The sequence below is a fragment of the Hydractinia symbiolongicarpus genome, chromosome 2, assembly GCF_029227915.1.
Source record: "Hydractinia symbiolongicarpus strain clone_291-10 chromosome 2, HSymV2.1, whole genome shotgun sequence".
Taxonomy (NCBI): Eukaryota; Metazoa; Cnidaria; class Hydrozoa; order Anthoathecata; family Hydractiniidae; genus Hydractinia; species Hydractinia symbiolongicarpus.
The window spans coordinates 20,666,820-20,688,703 of record NC_079876.1 but is presented as its reverse complement, the minus strand read 5'-3'; the positions used below and the strand labels follow the sequence as shown (position 1 = coordinate 20,688,703).

The 21,884-nt window shown below is 35.5% G+C and overlaps 1 protein-coding gene and 1 long non-coding RNA gene across 3 annotated transcripts; one reads left to right on the top strand and one right to left on the bottom strand.

Moving 5' to 3' along the window:
* Positions 1-1,885: 1,885 nt before the first annotated feature.
* Positions 1,886-10,649, top strand: LOC130630118 (uncharacterized). Of its 2 annotated transcripts, XR_008982035.1 has the most exons (3): positions 1,947-3,209; positions 4,108-4,283; positions 9,146-10,649. It is a non-coding gene; the product is annotated as an uncharacterized LOC130630118 (long non-coding RNA). The 2 variants fall into 2 exon arrangements; XR_008982034.1 differs by lacking the exon at positions 9,146-10,649 and having other exon boundaries at positions 1,886-3,209; positions 4,108-8,720.
* Positions 10,650-12,092: 1,443 nt separating this feature from the next.
* LOC130630117 (AP-1 complex subunit mu-1-like) lies at positions 12,093-21,320 on the bottom strand. Its single transcript, XM_057443515.1, has 11 exons — positions 21,145-21,320; positions 18,906-19,130; positions 18,635-18,765; positions 18,124-18,395; positions 15,207-15,421; positions 14,797-14,886; positions 13,401-13,469; positions 13,240-13,294; positions 12,854-12,924; positions 12,308-12,383; positions 12,093-12,237 (listed from the first exon to the last, which is right to left on the bottom strand). Exons 1-11 carry the CDS (start codon positions 21,184-21,186, stop codon positions 12,218-12,220), a joined length of 1,266 nt encoding a protein of 421 aa, XP_057299498.1. The 5' UTR covers positions 21,187-21,320; the 3' UTR covers positions 12,093-12,217.
* Positions 21,321-21,884: the final 564 nt, after the last annotated feature.

The following is a 21,884-nucleotide window of genomic DNA, read 5'->3' as shown; positions in this document are numbered from 1 at the left end:
GCTATGCTAATGCTATGCTATGCTAATGTTATGCTAAAGCGAATAAATTATCCCTTAACACTTTAAAAACTAGATATACCCTTTTTCACAAACTTAGTAAAAAAGATAAAATACCTCTTAGGTTACCTGGATTAGTTATTGATCATGTAAACATAAGAAGAGAATATTCAATGAAATTTCTTGGAGTTCTCCTAGACGAAAATTTAACTTGGAGAGAACATATTAAATTAGTGGAAAACAAAGTTTCCAAAAGCTTAGGAATCTTATATAAAGCCAGTTTCGTTTTGAATAAGAACTGCTTAAGAAGCATATATTTTTCCTTTATACACTGCTATTTAAACTATGCAAACATTGCATGGGGTAGCACTAATATACCAAAATTAAAACATGCCAGTAGAAAATTAAAACATGCCAGTAGGATTATATTAGGACAGAACAAATGTTCCCATTCTAGACCATTGCTAAAAGAACTGGGTATTCTTAATGTATGTCAGCTTAACATTTTTCAAGTCCTTATTTTCATGTATAAGATTAAAAATTTAATAGCACCAAATATATTCATTACATTATTTAAGAAAGTTCAACATAAATATCCAACTAGATTTTCAGGTAATAATTTCCTTCGGCCAAAAATCATATCTAATGTAACAAAATTTTCAATATCAAACCGAGGCCCAAAACTCTGGAGCATGCTTCTAAACGATGAGATAAAAAGCATTCCATCTACAAAAAAATTTAAAATTGCACTAAGAAATCAGCTGTTACGAAGTAATAACGAACAAGTCTTCTTCTGAAACAACACTACGTGTGATAATTAAACGCTTTCTTTTATTTAACATAACATTTAATATTTTATTAAGTTTTTAATTATCAATTTTTATTTGACGCTCTTTTTAATGACGGCTATGTAAGGTGTGAGATGATAAGACTGCATAGTCTTCTACTTACTCCTGCCATTTTATTCTACGTACGTGATACAGTTATGTATGTATATGTATATATCCCAATGTAGAAATTTATGCTTGTACTTACGTGTATGTAGAACTTGTATCTGTAATTTTGAAATAGTTGTATGTAAATTTCTTTTGGCGAAAAAAAAAAAAAAAAAAAAAAAAAAAAAATGAGCGCCTGTCTGGGCGCGTGAAGCACATGATTTACGTGTAGCGCCTTTGTTTGAGGCCTGGTGCCAAGGAAAAGGTTTTGGGGCATCGTAGTCCAATGAGACGGGAAGGACTAGACCGATGGCCACCTGTGTGGGCGCGTGGAACCACGTGAATTACGTGTAAGACCTTTATTAGGCCGCAAAACACAAGATTACACTCTTTGCAGGCGAAGCACGAAGTTTGCTGTGCTTTAAAGGCTTAGCGCTAAGGAAAACGACTTGCGACAATGTAGTCCATTCAGATTGGAAGGATTAGACCGTTGACCACCTATCTGGGAAAGTGGAACCATGTGATTTACGTGTAGGGCTTTTATTTGGCCGCAAAAGGCCATATTAAAGCATTTGCAAGCCTGTGCACGTAGTTGGAAGCGTTTCAAGACCCTTGCGCCCAGGTAAACGTCTTGGAGCTTCGTAGTCCATTGAGACTGGAAGGACCAGACCGATGGCCACCTGTGTGGGCGTGTGGAACCACGTGATTTACGTGTAAGGCCTTTATTAGGTTGGAAAGCGCCATATTACACACTTTGCAGGCCTGTGCACGAAATTTGCCGTCTTTTAAAGGCCTGGCGCTAAGGAAAGCGACTTTGACATTGTGGTCAATTAAGATTGAAAGGATTGGACCGTTGACCATCTGTCTGGGCGCGTGAAGTCATGTGATCTACTTGTAATGCCTTTATTAGGCTGTTAAAGCCCATATTACAGCTTTTGCAGGCCTGCACATGCATTTAGGAGTGGTAAAAGGGCCTGCCGCCAAGGCAAACGTCTTCAGGCATCGTAGTCCATTGAGACTGGAAAGATTAGACCGTTGGCCACCTATGTGGGCGTGTGGAGCCACGTGATTTACGTGTAGGACCTTGAATAGGCCAAGAAAAATCTTATGTTACAGCCTTTGTAGGCATGTGCCCGTAGATTGCTGTGTTTTAAGGGCCTGACGCTAACAAAGACGACTTGGTACATCGTAGTCCATCAAAACTGGAAGGGCTTGACCGATTGCCACCACTCTGGGTGCTTGGAACCGCGTTATTTACGTAAAGGGCCTTTATTATGCTCGAAAATACCATATTACAGGCTTTCAGGCCTGTGCGCCCAATGTACAGATTTCTAAGGATTTCTAAGAAATTGCTGCTAAGGAAAACGAGTTGGGACATCCTAGATCATTGGGACTGGAGGGAATAAACCGATGGCTACTTGTGTGGTCGCGTGGAACTATGTCATTTACGTGTAGGGCCTTTGTTATGCTGCAAAATACCATATTACAGCCTTTGCAGACCTGTGGGCGCAGTTAACAGAGTTCTAAGGGCCTGGCACTAAGGCAAACGACTTTGAACATAGTATTATATAGGGACTAGAAGGACTGTAACGATGGCAACCTGTATATGCGCGTGGAACTGCGTGGTTTATGTGAAGGGCCCTTATTATGCTGCGAAAGACCATATTAGAACATTTGCATGTCTGAGCACGCAGTTAGACGTGTTTTAAGGACCTGGCGCTAAGGAAAACGTTGTGGCATACCGTTGTTCATTAAAGCTTGAAAGACAAGGTCGATGGAAAACTCTCTGGGCGCGTGGAATCCGATGATTTACGTGTAGGACCTTTATTAGACTGCAAAAGGTGATAATAAAGCCGTTACAGGCTTCTGCACGCAATTTGCCGTGTTCTTAGGGTCTGACCAGAAGAAAAATGTCATGGAACATTGTAAAGCCTTAGTCAACTGTCTGGGCGGGTGAGACCAGGTGATTTACGTGTGGGCCTTTATCAGGCTGCAAAAGGCTATATTAATAGGCACTTCAAGTCACGTGACAATTCCCGTTGATCAAAATTTGCGCAATTTCACGGGAAATTCTGACGGGAAATTTTCTGTGATTGATTTTTGTTATCACATTTCTATATAAACATCTGGGCACCTTCGGCACCTCTAGAAGTATAAACTTGGGCAGATATTGAAACTAGGCACATACGAGTTTATATAACGACCTGAGCCAATATTGGAGAAGCAGATATGTTGTTGTGGGGCCGAAGAGAAGACGAAAAAAGCTGATATTTGAAGGTAAAATTAAATTTAAGGAGTTGGCTTACCTTTCAAATGTATTTTTAACTATCTGTTTACCAAGTATTTGTTATTTTGTGTACTCTAGACTTTTCTTAGTGCAGCAGTTTCGTGTTTATAAAAACTGTATATTTACTTTTTCTCCTAAAACGCATATTTAGTAAAGGCCAACCGCCATTTTAGGTTTGTTACTTTACTTTAGTTACTTTAGCTAGTTATATTATTCTTATTTGGTAAAGCTGTTTTATATGTAGTTATAACTAGCTTAGCTAAGTGAAGCTCTCCTCAAGCACTAGCTAGAAGACATTTTCCAAATTTCAGCTTAATATTTAGCTAGCTAGCTAGAGCTTAACCAGTTTTATAAATAATAAATATTTAGCAAGTGAAAGACCTATTGCACCTAAGCCAGTTTTAATGGACAAGAATACAAGGTTAGGAAATGTTACGGAGCAGAAGGTAAAGTTGGGAAGAAAGTTGAAAGAGGGTCGCTTACGGCTTGATGGTGGTGGACCAACAGTTCACCACATGTTAATTGCGGTTCCTGAAGTAAGTACTTATACCTTGTTGAGAGGCTTGGCTTTGATTGCATTCAGTATTCAAGTGTCAACAAAGATGGCTACTAGCATCATTGAAGGATATACTTTAGAAACTCAATGTTATTTCAAATCTAGAATGGTAGACTAGTGAAAAGGGTGGTCACAAGGCATGAACACTAGGGGCCCTCAAGGTAACTAACCAATACTGTTGTAGATCCAGGCCCCTAAGATTGCCTTGCCTACCTATAAATTGGGAGCAGCTAAAGTCAACTAGTTTCCATCATCACATTTTGCTAATAGTTTGGTTTGATCATCACATTTTGCTTAACTGAAATAATTTTAAGCTGGCTCCACGTTTTCAGGAAGCATCTATCACTGCAACCTACTAATATCATCAACTCCATCTTTTGGCTTCAATTACTATAATGACAGTGCATCCAATGACAACCAATGACTGTAGCAAATTTTGGATCATGTACCTTTGGTATCAGGAGAAACCTTCAGATATTTCTTCAGGACAGATATTGCATGTAGCCAGGTCGGTTTGTTTCATTTTATATATTATATCATGTTAGGAGCCCAGAAACTGTCACTTTTTAACCACCCTAGAGCCATTATGGCTTTTATACAAGTAATGCCAACCTTGTAGCCAGGTTGCCATTATGATAACTCGTTATGTTATGTATATTGTTGTTTATGGTCATTCACCGCAATAGACGATCATGATACGATCCTGCTCCAACCTGTATATAGTAAATTGTATCTGCGTGAAAATTTGGCCTCGTGTATTCCCTTTTTAATCTTATAATAGACTATACTTAGCTAGCCAGAAAAACTTCTTTTTTCCACATCCAAAATAATATTTGCAGGCTTGTTTTCGTAAGTTATTGGTGAATATAATTGCTTTGGGGGCAATATTCAGGCTATAAATTTGGAGAAACTATATTCTGTAAAAAACATGCAAAACGGTATCTATTACTAATAAAAATTTTGATATTTAATCTATTTGAAACATTTAGTCACATGGAAAAGGAGAAATATAGAGAAATAAGCAACAACAACAAAACAAACTGCATTGTAAATAGGCTTTATTTGTATTATTAGATCATAGTACACCATAAACAACAACAGATAAATAAAATAAAAATAGCAAAATTATATCATGATTTTGCACAAGTAAAGGCCGCTATATAAAATTTGGTTTTTACGCAGCAATAGCTAATTAAAAACAACACAACCTACCACAACAAGTGAATGACCACTGATTTAGCACAACATTCAGTCAAAAATATGTAGCCCTTATTGGCTAAGACTCTAAAATGTTGAATCAAACTTGGAAAAACCTAGCTGTTATGCGATAAACACTAACTACTTAAAATTTTTAACAAAACAAATCATTTAAAAACAGATATCGTTAACTACATTTACACATTTTGTGTCAATCAGGATAGCGCTGTATATGTATATATGCTAAGTCATTTTCTTTATGTTGGTAGAACCACAAACATTTTCCATGCCTGTCAGCATAACTTCTTTAGTGAAATGTGAAAAACTTTCGTCATTTCACCTATTAATTAAAACCATGCTTTTTTCCTAATTTTTATAATTAACATCGTTCCCAGGAATTATCTCGATATAAGATTAGAGCTTTTAAACCAATCATCATCAAGTCTTGTCGAAGTCATTCTCCCAAAACTAGTCACGACTAGTGTTCTCGTCTGTGGCCTTGTAGCATTTTAAGAAATCGTTTAAAAAGTGTTTATTGCCAGGAGCTTTGAATCTACAAAGCAAACATACAAGTTGTTATGCAGCTATTCGATTTATTGTATTGTTATCAAATGTCTTGTTACTTGTGGGTACCCCAAGACAACACAAGAACTTTGAGTTTGAGACAGGCCTTTTTAGAGTTGTTGAAAGTGAAACTATAAACAGTTTCATGCTCAAACTTGCTAGCACAGCAATAGAAAGCTCAAGAATCAATGGAATTAAAAGTAAACAGATGTACCTGAAAACGTTTTCATTATAAAGTTAATGCTATAATTTTGTTAACTCAAAAAAGTCTGTTTATTTTGCCAAACTGCTTTCTTCTGCAATCCCAGGCAACACAGAGCATAAATGTTTTCCAGTCATGTTTCTTCTTAGCAACATTGCTCAATTTCATTCCGCAATCATATATTCAAGCCTTCCATTTACTTGCTGCAAGTCAATACAAAACTTTCTCAGCCTTTAGACATGTTGAATCCTACCCTATCCAACCGACCGGCTACCGGGAGGCAATAACAATAGGTAGAGTAAATTAATTTCAATCTTTCTTTACTGTAAATTTCGACGACTTCGGCGGGATTCTTCTTGACGTCACATATTCTTTGTTTTACAAGAGTCCAAAAGTCCACACTTCGGCGCGATTCTTCTTGTCGTCAAAATTATTTGTTTGTTTAAGAGGGTCAAAAGGCCACACTTCGGCTGCCGCCGAAGTCGACTATTTTACGGCAGAAAACAAGGAATCGCGCAACAATCGGCAAAAAGCGGCAAAATGTAGTTAAACTACCGTGAAACCAGAGAGTTGAGCCTCGTGAAACACTCCTGAGTAGTTTAGATAAATTTTAACTCGACTCCTGGGCGCAAGGAACCTTTTGATCCACATGATCTTCTCATCGGCAATTTCTACCTCACTTTAAGTTGGATTTTTTAATTTTTTTTTTTTGCAATATGTGTCCAGTCTTTAGGATCAATTTTATAAACATTTCACATAGCTGTATTTTGAATGCTAATCAAAATTGTTCGATCAGGCTATATCTTTTGTGCAATTTGGAAATCTGGAAATGCTTTTATTGTCAGTGCCCTTAATTTAGAATGGTTGGGCATATAAATACGGTTATGCTTCCGATTGTATTCCCTTTATATTAGGCATTTAAATAAGTGTCATTGTAGAGTGATTAAGTACAGTACAGTCTGAATGTAATCTACCGCGTACACGCTAATATCACACCTTTGCGTGGAGGACGGCAGTCGTTTGTCTTTTGTTATAATTAAATCCCTTGAGCGTTTTGCCAGTTTATATTTGCGTGGTAAAAAACAATGCGCTCGTGAAGAAATATTGGAGCAAATAATAAAAATCTTTCGCGAAGTTTTATAATACATTGCGCGGGAATGTATTGTTGATTTAATTACTTAAAAAAAAAAAAAAATCCAGCGCGTTTCATCTAAGAAACATTCGAGAAGCATTGTTCACAACTATTAAATGCCGCTTTTCGTTTAAAAAATTATATCGCCTCTTTTCGATTTTAAACTTTAAAACACGATCTAAAAAAGCATTTCTATCGCCGCTATTCGTTAAAACTTTTAAAATTTCCAGGGAGAAATTTGAAAACTAATGAATGACAAAATCCCAAAAGTTTATCTTCAAATTTTTAATTTTGTTAATGTAAAAGTAATCCACATGAAAAAAGTTTCTGATGTTTTATGAAGAAATCTTCCATATTAGCCATTATACATTTGCCCTAGAGTGATTAATAAATAAGGTCAGGCTTCTATTTTCAGAACTGCTATTTACATTTAACATCAAGGCATCCAAAACAGCTCCATTTAGGAAAGGGCTAAGGCTGGCCCATTGTTCGTTTTATCAAATGGGGATTTTATTACCCGAATTGTAAAAGGCTAATTTATAGGCACTTGCATGTAGTTTTTTTTTCATGTCTATTTGTTAAGCCTGTTATGGCATGTTGAATTATCTCGTCGTAGTTCTCGTCAAAAATATTGCCTGATAGATAATGAATTTTTATTTGGGGAATTGGGGGTGCTGGGCTGCCCTGGGCAGCCACAAAGTGTAGAGATGTGCGTGTACCCCTGGAAGAGTATGGTGAATTAAGTACAGGTGCGAGGAGATGAACGACGGTGCACCACGCGAGCAGGACAGATGACTGGGGAAATAACAGCAGAGGGATGCGGCGCTGACAGTCAGAGGTGGTGCACCAAGAGGTTAATAACAGGTGTGAAATGCAAAAGAAGCTAGAGCTCATAAAGAGTAGGTTCTTGTGAGGTATGATAGAGGAAATGGAATCACAGGAGAGGAGCTCCGGATGTGATTGAGAGATTAGTTAAGCCAGAAAACACTACTAGGAGAAGAGCTCCGAATGTAGTGGAGGAAAAGAGCGAACACTACTAGAAGAATAGCTCCGGATGTAGTGGAGAAGAGCGAATTTATTGGGAACACGCACGTGAGCTTGAGACAATATCTTCTCTTCAGCCTAGCATCCTCACCCGATTCCGCCAAATTATCCTCAGTTTATTCTTGCCACTAACAATTGATAGTGCTATTACTGCTATAAATCTAAATTAAAGTACAATCCTTATTCATTGATTTTGTATTATTGACAGCAATTGTAGTTATTATTTGTCAATTTAAAGTTGTGTATTATCAGATTTTGAAAGTTAGCTAATAACATGATGGATTGCAAAATTGTCTCCTTTAAAAAATCCAGTTTGGGGTAAATTGGGGATGTCGGGCTTCCTTCGTCAGCCAAATGGGATGAAGATGCGTTTGTTTCCCTAACAAATGAGGTGCGTTTCCACGAGATACGCCATAGCAGGTAGTAGGCAATTTCCAAGCGAGTTGCTGAGGTGTAGGCGATTTCCAAGTGAGTCGCGGAGATGTAGGCAATTTCCAAGCGAGTTGCTGAGGTGTAGACGATTTCCAAGTGAGTCGCGGAGAGGTAGGCAATTTCCAAGCGAGTTGCTGAGGTGTAGGCGATTTCCAAGTGAGTCGCTCAGATGTAGGCAATTTCCAAGCGAGTTGCTGAGTTAGCGTTTCCACGAGATACGCAGACGTTTCCACGAGATACGTCTTACTAAGGGTAAGGATGGAAACACACGCATCTGGTTTGGGCCCCCCTGATACCAAACCTGACATCCCCCCCTTTCCCCAAACTCAAGTGTAGTTATGACATGAAACAAGAGAAATATACTTCTAACATTATCTGTCATTGTTGTTGTTTGCTTTCGTGTTGTTGCTTCAGAACCATAGCAATTAATTATTGATAAGCAACGTGCACAGCTTCAAAAATATTTGGAAAACCCACAGTCTTTAGTTGGAAAGTTAATTCAGCATAAAGTACGCGAGGAAGGGTGCGATGATGTGTTTTGGTGTAGAGGAACAGTTATGTCATTAGTTTTATCAAATTCTAAAAAGTCAACGTATACTGTGCAGTATGAAGGAGAAGATGAGACGTGGAACTTCCCTCTTCTTGTCGATTTAGAGAAAGGAGAACTGATTATTATTTCCTAGTTTTTTGATTGATATATGTATATATATTAGTAGTACCTTCCTAGTAGTTTTTAGTGTTCCTCTTACTCCTTTTAGTAGATAATTTTTTTCTTATCAATTTAATTTTCTATCTCTAGGTGTATTCAAAAAACATATGAGCCAGTGTCTGCCTGATATTTCATGTTGCTTCATCGTTCTTTAATATACAACAAACCGAGTACGAATTTGTGATATTTTGGATGCACAAACGATTGTATTGGAAGTAAAAGTGGTTCTTGGATCCTTCATCATTATATAAGTGATTTTTAATTTTTACTATTTGCGTATATACCATTTACAGAAACTCTGTAGTATAATAGAATGATAACTTTTGTACTGCTAATTTAGAAAGTATCTGCATTATTTTATCCTCACATGTTTAACGCAATGACTATATTTGTGCAAATTTTGTGATTTTTTTATATTTTTACACAAAAATTAAGATTTACAACTTATTTGAAGTCTGGTCTGCAAGATATTATTTTTTTTAAAAATTGAAGCTAAATTAAAAAGTTTTGTTTTCGTGATAGTTCTGTATGGTTTTTGAAGTAATGCATGTTTTGGCAGCATTCTTATAGAGTGACAATTTTGAAATCAGTATTTTTAGTAGTTTTTACTATATATATAATTTGATCATTTCCATAATGGCAGAGTTGTGACATCATATTTTAATTGGGTTTGAAGGATATGTAAATTTAAATCCACGTTCACTGAAAAGACCAAAAGATAAATTTTTTATGGTATTGAAATAACATATGTTTTCGCAAATCTGGTCTGTAAAATACACGCTCTTGATAATCTTTCAGGAAAATTTTAGACACATCCATTACTTATATATTAGTTTTCTAAGCAGTAACTTTCATAAAACAATTCAAATATATGTTTTATTGGTATTTTTATTAGTTTTAACCATATTTGGTCATTATGTTTTCACAAATCTGGTCTGTAAAATACACACTTTTATCACGTGATAATCTTTCAGGAAAATTTTGGACACATCCATTACTTATATATTAGTTTTCTAAGCAGTAACTTTCATAAAACAATTCAAATATATGTTTTATTGGTATTTTTATTAGTTTTAACCATATTTGGTCATTATGTTTTCACAAATCTGGTCTGTAAAATACACACTTTTATCACGTGATAATCTTTCAGGAAAATTTTGGGCACATCCTTTACCTATATATTGGTTTTCTAAGCAGTAGTTTTAACCATATTTGGTCATTTCCATAATGGCAGAGTTGTGACGTCATATTTTGATTAATAAAAATGATGATAAAAAATATAAGTGTTTATTAATATCCTCTAAAAATTTAAAGTTATTCCTAATTCTAGAACGAAAGATATGAGAATTTTAGTTCAGGCGATTTTGTCGTTAAAACGGACTTTTTTATACCCTGTTTTTTGTGCCATTTTATTTCTCCTTTTCCTGCAGAATATTGCAATGCAATTGTTCAAAAAATGCCATCAATTGCACATACTAAAATGTCCATAACTTTGGTTCTATACAACGTACAGAGGTCATTGACCTCTCGTTGGATTTGTCTTAGTCTGTAGAACAATCTTAATTTGCTTTAGTGCTTGATTTGGGATTTAACAAAAATGCCCTGAAGTGCCTAATATTAAAGCGGTTTTCTTAGGGCCTGACGCTAATGAAAATGACTTGAAAGTTCGTATTCCGTTGAGACTGGAAGGACTAAACCGATGGCCACCTGTCCGTGTGCGTGAAACAATGTGATTTACGTGTAGGGCCTTAAGGCCGGTTTCCATACAACTGCATTTTGTGCCCAGTCGTAAAAAGCGCCGTGACTTTTGATCTACGCATGCGCATTATCAGAATAAGGCCGCTGACCTCGCGCTTTTGCATGCGCTGGGGCGATTTAAAAAAAGTTGAACAGGCTCTACTTTTTGCGAGCTACATTTTGCGCTTCAGCTTAACAGCCAATCAAAAGGTAGCAATCTACATGAATTACGAAAGAATTTTTAATTAGATCATTTCAATATGGCTAGCAACATCTCGTTTCTGTGTTAAATTTTTGTCAAAGCCCAATGAATGTAGAGAATCAGAATATATATCAATCAAGTGATGTAGATGAAAAACAAAATAACATTAATGAGTCTGTGGAGGCACAAAGAAACAACATTGTAAACAAACTTAAAAAGACTAATCGTGATCTGACGACATTAGATCCTTAACCAAAACGTTGTATAGTCCTTTGATTCTTCTTTTTATAGAAAGTCGTCTCATCCACATGTTTTTCTTACGTATTTTACAACGTTGTTTATTTCTACGCCATAAAAATACTGCTAGGACTACTCTCAAATTTTGCAGCAACAAATATCGTCTGTTTACATCAGCCATGTTTTGCAAAAAACACGTGAGCAAAAATCGCTAAATGGAAATGGTTCGGTGTATGTGATAAAAGTCGCGGCGCATTTTACGACTGGGCGCAAAATGTAGCTGTATGGAAACCGGCCTTTACGTGATTTAAGGGGGATTTTTACGAAGCGAATTGACCAGCTAATTCGACGGCGAATTGTATCTGAGCATGCGCAGTTTTGTTTGTTTTGATTTTGCATCGAAATATTCGCTTCGCTGAAAAGTAGAAACAGTTCCTACTTTTTCGCGGCTAAAGGTTTCGCTGCTAGTTTTAGACTAATCAGAACGCGGTTAACCAAAAAACAATGAATTAAACAATGGTTTAATTCATTGTTTTTTGGGTAAACAATGGATATAATTAATGGGTAAACAATGAATTTGGCGTCTAATTTATTTTGTCGTGAAAATTAAAAAGCGAATTCGCCGTTCAATTCGCTTCGTGAAAATCCCCCTTTACGTGTAGAGCCTTTATTAGGTGGATCAATTTGAAGTTAGGGCGAGGAAAGTTGGCAAATTTTTCCCTGTTAGTGTAGTTCGTGGTTATGTGACCTGTTCCTGCAGTTCCTATTGTTTACCAAACCTCATTCTCTTCAATATTAAATATTAAAGCTATTTCTGGCAATGCTGTACAGCTGCGAACTAATAATAGAAAAAAGCACAGCTTTGTACAAAATTAGAATTTATTTCCCTACATATGCTGAAGGGCTCTTGAATCGTTTTTTTATTATTTTTTTGATTAAAGAATTCGACGAAAGATCCCGATCCGACGAATTGTATCAGTTGTGATTTATGTCCGTAAAGCATAATCTAAATGGAAGGGTAAGTTCAAAGTGAAGTGAACATATTATTTCTTCAGCAGCTGAGTAGTGAAACTTACCTCCGTTTTGTGTGATGTATCTTACCCAAGGCAAGGCTTGATAACCACTCTTTTCAATAATTTTCAAATATCGTACCTAAATATTAAACATTATTTACACCCATTCAGGTTTTATTTTAGGCAAATAAGTTGCTAGGGGTTGAGTTTAAAATTTGGGTAAAACCTAACCTACAAAATTGCTGGACATGGCCAGACTGGGAAAATTGGAAAGGTCTTAGCAACTGAGACTGAAGTCTTGATATTTTAACAGGAAACCTACAAAGCAGTTTTGTAAAAGAATGAAAAATTAATCAAATAAATAACCTTCAAATACAAAAATACAAACGTTAAGCATTCATTGTTTCGAGAATTCTTAAAATGCTAATTCCGTGATTACATCTGTACACTGTACTGTACAAGTATATAGAACTATGTACAATATATTGTAGCAGTGGAAGCTAGAAAGTTGCAAAACACACGTGTAGTAAAAACGATCGAAGGCTGCTGAATACGAGGTGAATATAATTTGGGGCATACAGAAAAAAGATTTTCTTTCTAGTTACTTACTTGTATACCAGACACAGTGAAGTAGGGGATTTCAAATTTTACTGCGATTGGTATCTTTGATTCGGATTCCTCTAAAGCATAACATTTTGGGACTTTATTTTGAACTTTTTAGCTGTTTGGGCATACTCTGACATTTGAGGCGAATCTCATAGCAACCTTATAATTCACATAACACCTAGCATGTTTTCCTTTTTTAATGACAAACGAAGAATCATCACAAATCTGCAATACTTTGCAACCTTACACTATCCAAACTTCCAGTTACATTTTCTCAATACCTAAGTTCCATTTTTGCCAGTTTAGTTCAATGTTAACGCCTTGGGTAACGATCATATCTGGGGCGTGTTTATACATAATCCAAAAAAATACTATTTACAAAAGCTTACCCGATTCCACACTAGGAAGACCAAAATGCGCCCTCATCAAGAATTCCTTGCCACCCTGAAAATAAGTTCATATGTATTACTATTATTAAAATACTTTTATAACGCATATTGCTGTCCACATTAGTCACAAGTGGATTAAGCAATCAAAAAACAAAACTAACCTGAAACGACTTTATATTCCAGATAATTGCATTTTTTTCAGGAGCATATTTTAAACTTCCTATAGTTGTCTAAAAACAGAAAATTTAAGAACTGCAAATTCTTTTAAATACTTAAACTTCGTGTTTAAATGTGTTTGAATGTGCAAAATAATAAATATCAAAATGTTTGGTAAGAGGTACAAAGGCCGAATATCTTCTCTAATCTAAATACAAGATAATAATATAAACATAACACAAGTTCTTGGATCATACAAAATGGAAATCATAAACACAATCAGTGAAGTGAAATGAAAGCTACACCTGTCTACATATAAAAAACTTTAAGAACAAATTAAGTGTCTCTATTAGACAAGTAGGCGCAATAACGTTCATCTTAGTTATCTATATCTCAAATTTCATTTTAAAACCACTGCTAGACAACTTTCGGGAAAGAAATTTTCGCGGGCATTTTAAATTAGCGGTTTTTTTGGTCAAAATTGCATTTCGCGGCATTTTAATTTCGCGGTTGAAGCATAATCACGAAATACGCTGCATTTTAATTTCACGGTTTGAAGTAAGACAAAGTTTACGCGATATTTTAATTTCGCGATTCATATTTTTTTTACTTTACATGTGTCGAAATTAGTTAACACAGACATAAAAATAAAGGATTAAATGCATCTATTTATTCTAGCAAACTATTTATTTTGTTATTATCTGGAGTATGTAGTTGAACGCTCCAATGTTACGGAAACGTTTTTATATCACGCTGCTAATTGTTTCAATGACCTTCCAACGGATGTTAGACATTCGTTGAAACCTTTGGTACCTTTGCCAAATATTTTTCGATATATATATCTTCCTTCATTTTAATTAATTTAATTTTTTAATTATTTAATTCATAATATGGTCCAGTAAGCGTCTTACCTTATTTCAATAGTCAATAGTCGTTTAATTGTACTACAATTTGTACGTTTTGGTTGATTTAACTTTGTGTAAAGATTACATTAACGCTTATCTTAGTTACTGAAACTGATTATTTTATTACTAAAATCAGTTTATGGAAGTGTATACCATTTGTATTCTCTTTACTTGTTCTATTTTTGTGTAGGTATATATCATTTGCTTTTATCTTTATATATCTAATTGAGCTATTGATGACTTATTGATGTGTCCAGTGATTATCTACATTCTCAGTCGTCAGATTACAATTTAGACTCTAGATAGCGACAAGTTTTGTTTATTCGTTGTTTGCTTGTTTTTTTATCTACGTTATATAAATTTTCCTTACGCATTTCTTAAGAACCATTTTAAAGGGATGTTAGAAATATATAATGATTATTATTATTATTACTATTATTGTTATTAAAACGCTACGTCGTGTATAACATAAGCGTACCAACACGTTCGAAATTACCTTAAATTTTGGTGAGTCAGCGTCTTCTGGAACAGGTATAATTATTTCAACATTGTTTGCTGTCGAGCGTTTTTTGAACTGACTTTTTGCCTGCAAAACAAAATTTTGCACACAGACATATTAACATGCATGTCAATTTAAAAGAACGATCAAGACACCACCTAACTGCCATTTTTACCTTATTTAATTAGATTGTTTCTAGATTTCCTAAACAAGGGAAATTTCTTCTCCATTTTTCATTCTACTACAAATGCTACCATTTTAATTTTACCACACGGTGGAAGGGTTTTAACTCCTCTTCGCTCAAGACAAAACCAAGGATTTCTGCCGAAGACCTATGGCATTTGTTGCATTTTTCGACGATTCGAGGTTTTACAAATTTTACAAATTGCCTCGAATTTGAAACATACCTTGATCATGTACTCGACACGACTATGAGAATGCTTTTCTATAACTGATTCGATCCATATCAATGGTTTTACGTGTGTATTTAAGCGATATGACATCAATTCAAATTCCCCATCGGGAGGAATGAAGGATATTGTTCTATCATTTTCGAATCGTGACAATCTGACGCACTGGTGGAATTTTACATCTTCTAGTTCAACCGCTTTACTTTTTGATCCTAAAATAAAATTTACAGATTTAAAGTAAGTTCAAGTTTGACTTTCCTTATCAATAAAAACTTTCTTGAAAAGGTTTTTTTTAAGGAGAACTAACGATTGATAACAAGCTGTGCTTAAATGCTCATTACAATGTAAATATAAACTGTGTTAATTTTTGAGCTTTTTCAACAGTGTCGATTAGGAATTTCTCCTGTGTTTGTCTAAAAGTAATTTTATTTATCATATTTTGAAATAAATATCTTTATCAGAATAAAATAATGTTTCACCGTTATAAATATATTTTTAGAGTATACAGAAGTTATCACTTGGAAAATATAAGTATTACGTGTATTAAACTTTATTATTATTATTTTTCTTGTGTTATTTTTGTACTAAGCATCTTGAAAGACAAGAACAGGTGCTTCATTTAATTTGCTAGATTTGAAAATAAAACTTTAAATGATTATGCGCAATAAAGTGCACTGGAAGTAATTTTGTGATAGCAAAACAAAAACAGTCTCAAAGTTTTTCTTTGTTTGCCTACTTTCGCATGTTGTTAAAATGTTGAAAATTATTATTTCTACGATGTTGCTCTACTGGAATTTAACTTGTCTTCTTCATCCTTCGAACCTCGCGATAAATTATAATTTCTCTTGGAAGACCAAGAAGTAAGTGCATCCTCACAGGTCCGAGCTATGTACGCTGTGTGACGTCACAATTCAACAAAATATGTGCAAACCAAGTTGGCTGTTGTTCGATATTGGTGGCGGCAGTTAATACAATTATGGCTTTTTGGAGACGAAATTTGGACATAACTCATCATCATCATCATCATTCTCGGCTTAACGTCCGTTTTCCATGCTAGCAAGGGTTGGACGGGGTATATTAATGACCCTCTTCCAATCTGATCTAGACTGTGTTAGATCTAAACTCAACTTCCTCTCTATCAAGTCTGTCCTTATAACCTCCTGCCAAGTCTTTCTCGGTCTGCCTCTGGGCTTTGCCCCAGGAACTATCAAGGCTCTACACTTTCTTACCCAATTATCCTCCTCCATTCTTTCCAAGTGCCCCAGCCAATTCAATCTTCTTATCTGGATAACATCTTTAATTCTACAGAGACTTAGCCTGCTTCTTAGCTCATCTGAACTCTTTCTGTCTCTCAGACTGGCATTACACATCCACCTAACCATTCTCATATCATTCCTTTCTAAACGGTCAAGATCTTCCTGCTTCACTGCCCATGTCTCACTACCGTACAACATAACACTTCTTACACAGGCCTCATACAACCTACCTTTTACCTCAATTGACAGGACTCTGCTAGTCAATAAAGGAAGTAACTCTCTAAACTTTTTCCAAGCAGAACCTATCCTGCAAGTAACACTTCTTCCAACACCCCCTTCACTGCCCAACATATCACCTAAGTAACAGAAGTTCTTAACTATCTCTAACGAGCCACTGTTGTACATCATTAAAGCTGGAAATACTTCATTCTCTATAATCTCACCTTTGCAACGCTTGCATACAAACTGTATGCCAGCTCTTAACCTTCCACTAATACTACTGCACTTCTTATGTACCCAATGCTTGCAAGTCTGACAAAAAATTGAGTTACTACCAACCCCTTTCCTGCAAACTCCACAAGGCCACTTTCCAACTACAAGGTCACACTTGGCTGCAATGCTACTTATCATGACTTTAGACTTTGCTGTGTTTACCTTCAGCCCTTTCTCTTCTAGTCCTTTCTTCCACTTCTCAAACTTTTCAACTAATTCTTCCATCGACTCTGCTATGAGAACCAAATCATCTGCATACAATAACTCCCATGGGCAACCTGTTCTGAACTCCATCGACAGCGCTTCTAAGACTAGAATAAACAACAAAGGACTAAGTACAGAACCCTGATGTACACCAACATTTACACTAAATTCATCACTAAGTGAATCGTTAATCCTGACACGACTTCTAGCATTGCTGTACATAGACTGAACCATCGTAACTAGCCACTCATCCACACCTAATTTTCTCATAGCCCACCAAATAACTTAACGTGGCACTCTATCAAAAGCTTTCTCTAAATCAACAAAGGCAAAATAGAGATTCTTTCTCTTTCCTAAATACTTTTCCTGAAGCTGTCTGAGTAAAAATATTGCATCTGTAGTGCCACGCCCTGGAACAAAACCAAATTGCATCTTATCTATATCAATTCTTTCTCTAAGTAACTTATCAATCACTCTTTCAATAACTTTCATTACTTGATCAACCAACTCCAAACCTCTATAGTTACCCCTTTCTAATGCATCACCCTTGCCTAACTGATAACTGATTTTAATTAAATAATACAACGAAATATAAAACTTAATATACTGTGACAAGCAGGCCAGATGAAAGTAACATGCTAAAAATAATGTTTTTTAAGCTTTTGTCCATCCGGCAAAAATAAAGGAATGGAATCTAGTTTCTGAGAAGTCTTAAAAATTATGGTAGTGAAATGTAAATCAGTCTTGGCAGTGCCGTTAAATCTCCTTTTCCCAAAACACCAATGAAAACATTTGCTAGAAGTATCATGCTCTTTCGTGCTATAACCGAATTAGCATTATGCTATGTTTATTTGGTGCATTCTGCCACTTCCTAGACTAATCCATTTAAAAGTTCACAATATAGACGATTTCCTTTCCGAGCTAGCTAGCCTGCGAAACGTGAAACAAAAGAAGTAACTTACTTCCTGTATTTTCAAATAGAATTTTATCATTCAAACCAAGCCTTAGCTCGGGCATTCCAGTTAAATAGACCTTCATTTTGACGGAACCAACAATTTCACTACGTAGCACATTTCCATTTGCATTTACTAACAAGTTAACCGATTCAATTACATCTAAGAATACTTCGTTTTTTCGATACTTTAAGCCTTCTGTTCTCCACGAAACAGCATTAGTAACTGCTGGTGGTGGGCGTGGTGCAGCTTCTAACTTGTGACTTTGTTGTGTGATAAATCTAAAATTATGTTCGTATATAACTGGAGCATGATCAAAATACAAATACAACGTGTCTTGCGAAACCTGGTTAAATTTAAAACACTACCACACAAAAGAGTTTAGGCTTAATTAAAAGTCTTGGAGTTAAACCATCAAAACCAAATGAGTTTAACAACCTAACATTGTCATATATATAATAACTTACATGTACCTTATCGCACAGTAGAACATTATAGGCGCTTCGACAAAGACACTTACTCCTGTAATATTTTTGTCTCTGTAGTTTGTGGATACCCAAAATCCATCAGTTCATCCATCAACTCATAAATCAAAACAAAATTATCCCGAATACTTTCTTCTTCTAATTCTTTGAAATACTCTCGAAAAACCTATGGCGAGGTTGTGAGTGCAATAAAACAATTTAAACTCTAGTTTACCTTTCTACACATACACATATGTATACACACACACACATGCACAAACACAAAGATAACTAAAGAATCTCAATTAAAATATTTACAAAATGTACCTGAACTAATTTATGTAGGAAGGAAAAGACCAGAGCCACATTGGCATTGATTTTAGTTGTTGATACGATGTATAAATTGTTGTACTTAATGTAAACAAATGTGATGTCACCACAAACAACAATTGGGGAAGTAATACTGTCTTCTTCCTGTTCTAACACAAGTGGCAGAAACTTCTCTATCATATTCATATCGATGTCTCCTCTGTAGTCGCGACATATCAGATTCTAAAACGCAATAGGATTTTTATATGAGTGGATGGAAAATCAAGAAAAAATGGTACACCTAAATACTGCTCAAGCAAGGCTTAAAACCCAACTAATGTACAAGTCTGTTAGGCTGCTGTCTACTCTGCCTGGTTAAGTGAGCATATTTGTGCACCATTTGTCAAATGCACATGGCAAGTAATGCTTAACATTGCATTGAGTACACATAAGTTTTATAAATGTCAGAAAATAATCAAGAATCTGAGTACAGTACCAGGTGTAAGTACGAGTCTTTACAAGGTTTTCTCTTTATTATTTAAACAATGATAAAGGTAAAATAAAACCAGGACTACACTCTATATAAAGAACACGTTATATAGTTATTGCCCCTGTCTCAGCACATAGTCACAACAACTAGATATGGCCGCTTTTGCCAGTAAGTCAAAAATAAACAACCTTTGTAATTTAAGGGCAACAAAAAACACTTTAAGGGGAAAATGGCTGACAAACATTTATAGGTGCTATTTTTACAGAATTTGATTCAATTTTTTTTACACAGAATCTTATTAAAAGACCTCTGAGGGAAAAGCAAAGAAAGAAAGAAAGAAATGGACTGTAGATTTTCAGTTCTGTGGTCAATGGTGATGGAATTCAAACAGCATGAACCATATCTGTCTGAAATTTCCTGCATTAAATCACGAATTCATGCTGTGTTAAGATGTAGATAGACATATAGATAGCAAATCCAGGGGTGGATTCAGCTATGGTGTACTGAACACAATGTGTGCACAACTTTGGCGTATAAATCTGGTTTTAGAGTCCCCACTCTCTGCACTGCTCGATGGTCTTGTTTCTGTCAGAAATACAAATCACTGCTTTTTCGCCCTGCTAAATATTTGACTTTCAGTGACGGTGCCGGGTTCACTATTTATACGAGTTCTGCTGGTGTAAGCTGCCTATCTGACTGGTGCATTTGTCTAGTGTAGGTGTAAAATGCAAACTTTATGGCAGAACGATCCAGTAACATGCTGGTGAGAATCGCATACACTTCAAAACTAAGCAACTTTTGTTGCCTCCAATAAAGAAGAGTGTAATCTTAGTGAAACTTGTTAATTGTTGCAGCAAACTTTTAAATTGTTTGGTATACATTTGTTTACATTATTTTGCATTATTTTTTTATCGTATTTTTACATCATAAGTCAGATTTTGTTATTGGATATTCCAAAGTGCATGTAGCTAGCTGTTAGTAGAGCTAATAGTGAAGTAAGGGACAACGAAAGAAACATTAACAGATATACATAGGATTGAGAAGAACAATATTCAATTAATTTTGTGGCGAATTTAGCTATATGGAATTGCAGGTTGCTACATTTTTTGTTTGTCCACAAACCTTCTTACATTTCTTTAGCAAAAAGTTGTAAAACAATGCACAAACATTAAACTCTTAGCGAAAAATCAATTAACATTCTTTTTGCGCTTTAACTACCCGCTGGTCATATGTTTGAAAAACCACAGACAGAATAAGGTTAACAGACAAAATCTGCTCAGCATGACAAACCTTATTTGTCACAGGCCCCTTTTGGTTTTTCCTGATTGACTAAAAGGTTGTTCCAGACTGTTTAAAGCTCTCATTTGAGATATGGAAATGTCTGCTCAACTAGACAAGAGCCTTATGTGGGGATGGAACCCATGAATTATTGGATGTGAATCAAGCGCTTTACTAAGATACAATTTTTTTTTTTTTTTTTTTTGCATGCAACCCAGAACTAGTTTAGAGATTTTACAGGGTCCCACTCGCATCTTTTAACTGGCCTCCGGGTTGTTTTAAGAGGTCCCCTGCAGGTTGTGATAGATTAAAAATAGCTCCCTGTATTTATTCAATTTAATTTTTGTAAACTTTCATTCCCAGAAAAGATTATCTGTATCTGTATCTACAGACTACTATAGCTAGCTACATTTGGAGCATAAGACGTAGGTCTACCATCTGAGTAATTCATCCCATATCGACAGAGATGCCTGATATAAAACCACATACCTTTCCTTTTAAGTCTAAAACAAAAACTGCAGACATAGACATTGTTGAATTATCATACAGTAACAAGTTTTCATATAGTATATAGCTACTGCTTTTATTCTCCAGTCTAAGATCGTGAAATTGGACGAAGTAAACCTTCACATAAATAGAGTAAATACACCAAACTCCGGTGTCATATTCGGCGATATTCGTTCTGCAAATTATGCAACATTATGTGTCCGAAATATCCATCGAGGGTGAGGACGCCGCTGTTTCGCTTTCGTAAAAAATGATGTTGTAATGTTATTTCAGAAGTAGTTATGATTTTTTTTTCATTGTCTTATAATAAATAATTATAAACTTTACAAGTGACACTAAATTAGCTAACTAAACAGCAAAACAAAGTTCTCCGTTTCTCAGACTGATATAGTACAGTCGATTGTGCGTAGAGTTTCAATATATTGAAAACATAAAGAACATAGAAAATCTCTCAGTTGACAAATCGGCTCATTTCATTTGATATCTCGAGACAATCAACATCTACTTTTATTAACCTCCGTTTTGTATTTCTTGATCCTCGAATACAGAGTACTGCTGAACCATAGTCATAAGAAAAAAGGATAGTCTGGTGTCTCGGGGCCGTTTCTATTGTTCTCGCTAATCATGTTGTCAAAATGGGAGTGGCCCGAGCGCCAATACACTGAAATCAGCAAGATGGCTGCCGCAGCGAAGATTACTTTGGAGATGAAGATTTGGATGCT

Bases quoted from the DNA above. Each gene is read 5' to 3' on its own strand.
- LOC130630117 (XM_057443515.1), bottom strand. From the start codon at position 21,186: ATGTCTATGTCTGCAGTTTTTGTTTTAGACTTAAAAGGAAAG. The intron at 18,766-18,905 runs GTACATTTTGTA...ACCTCGCCATAG, and splicing joins TCCTACATAAATTAGTTCAG to GTTTTTCGAGAGTATTTCAA. The intron at 12,925-13,239 runs GTAAGCTTTTGT...GTTATGCTTTAG, and splicing joins TCTTCCTAGTGTGGAATCGG to AGGAATCCGAATCAAAGATA.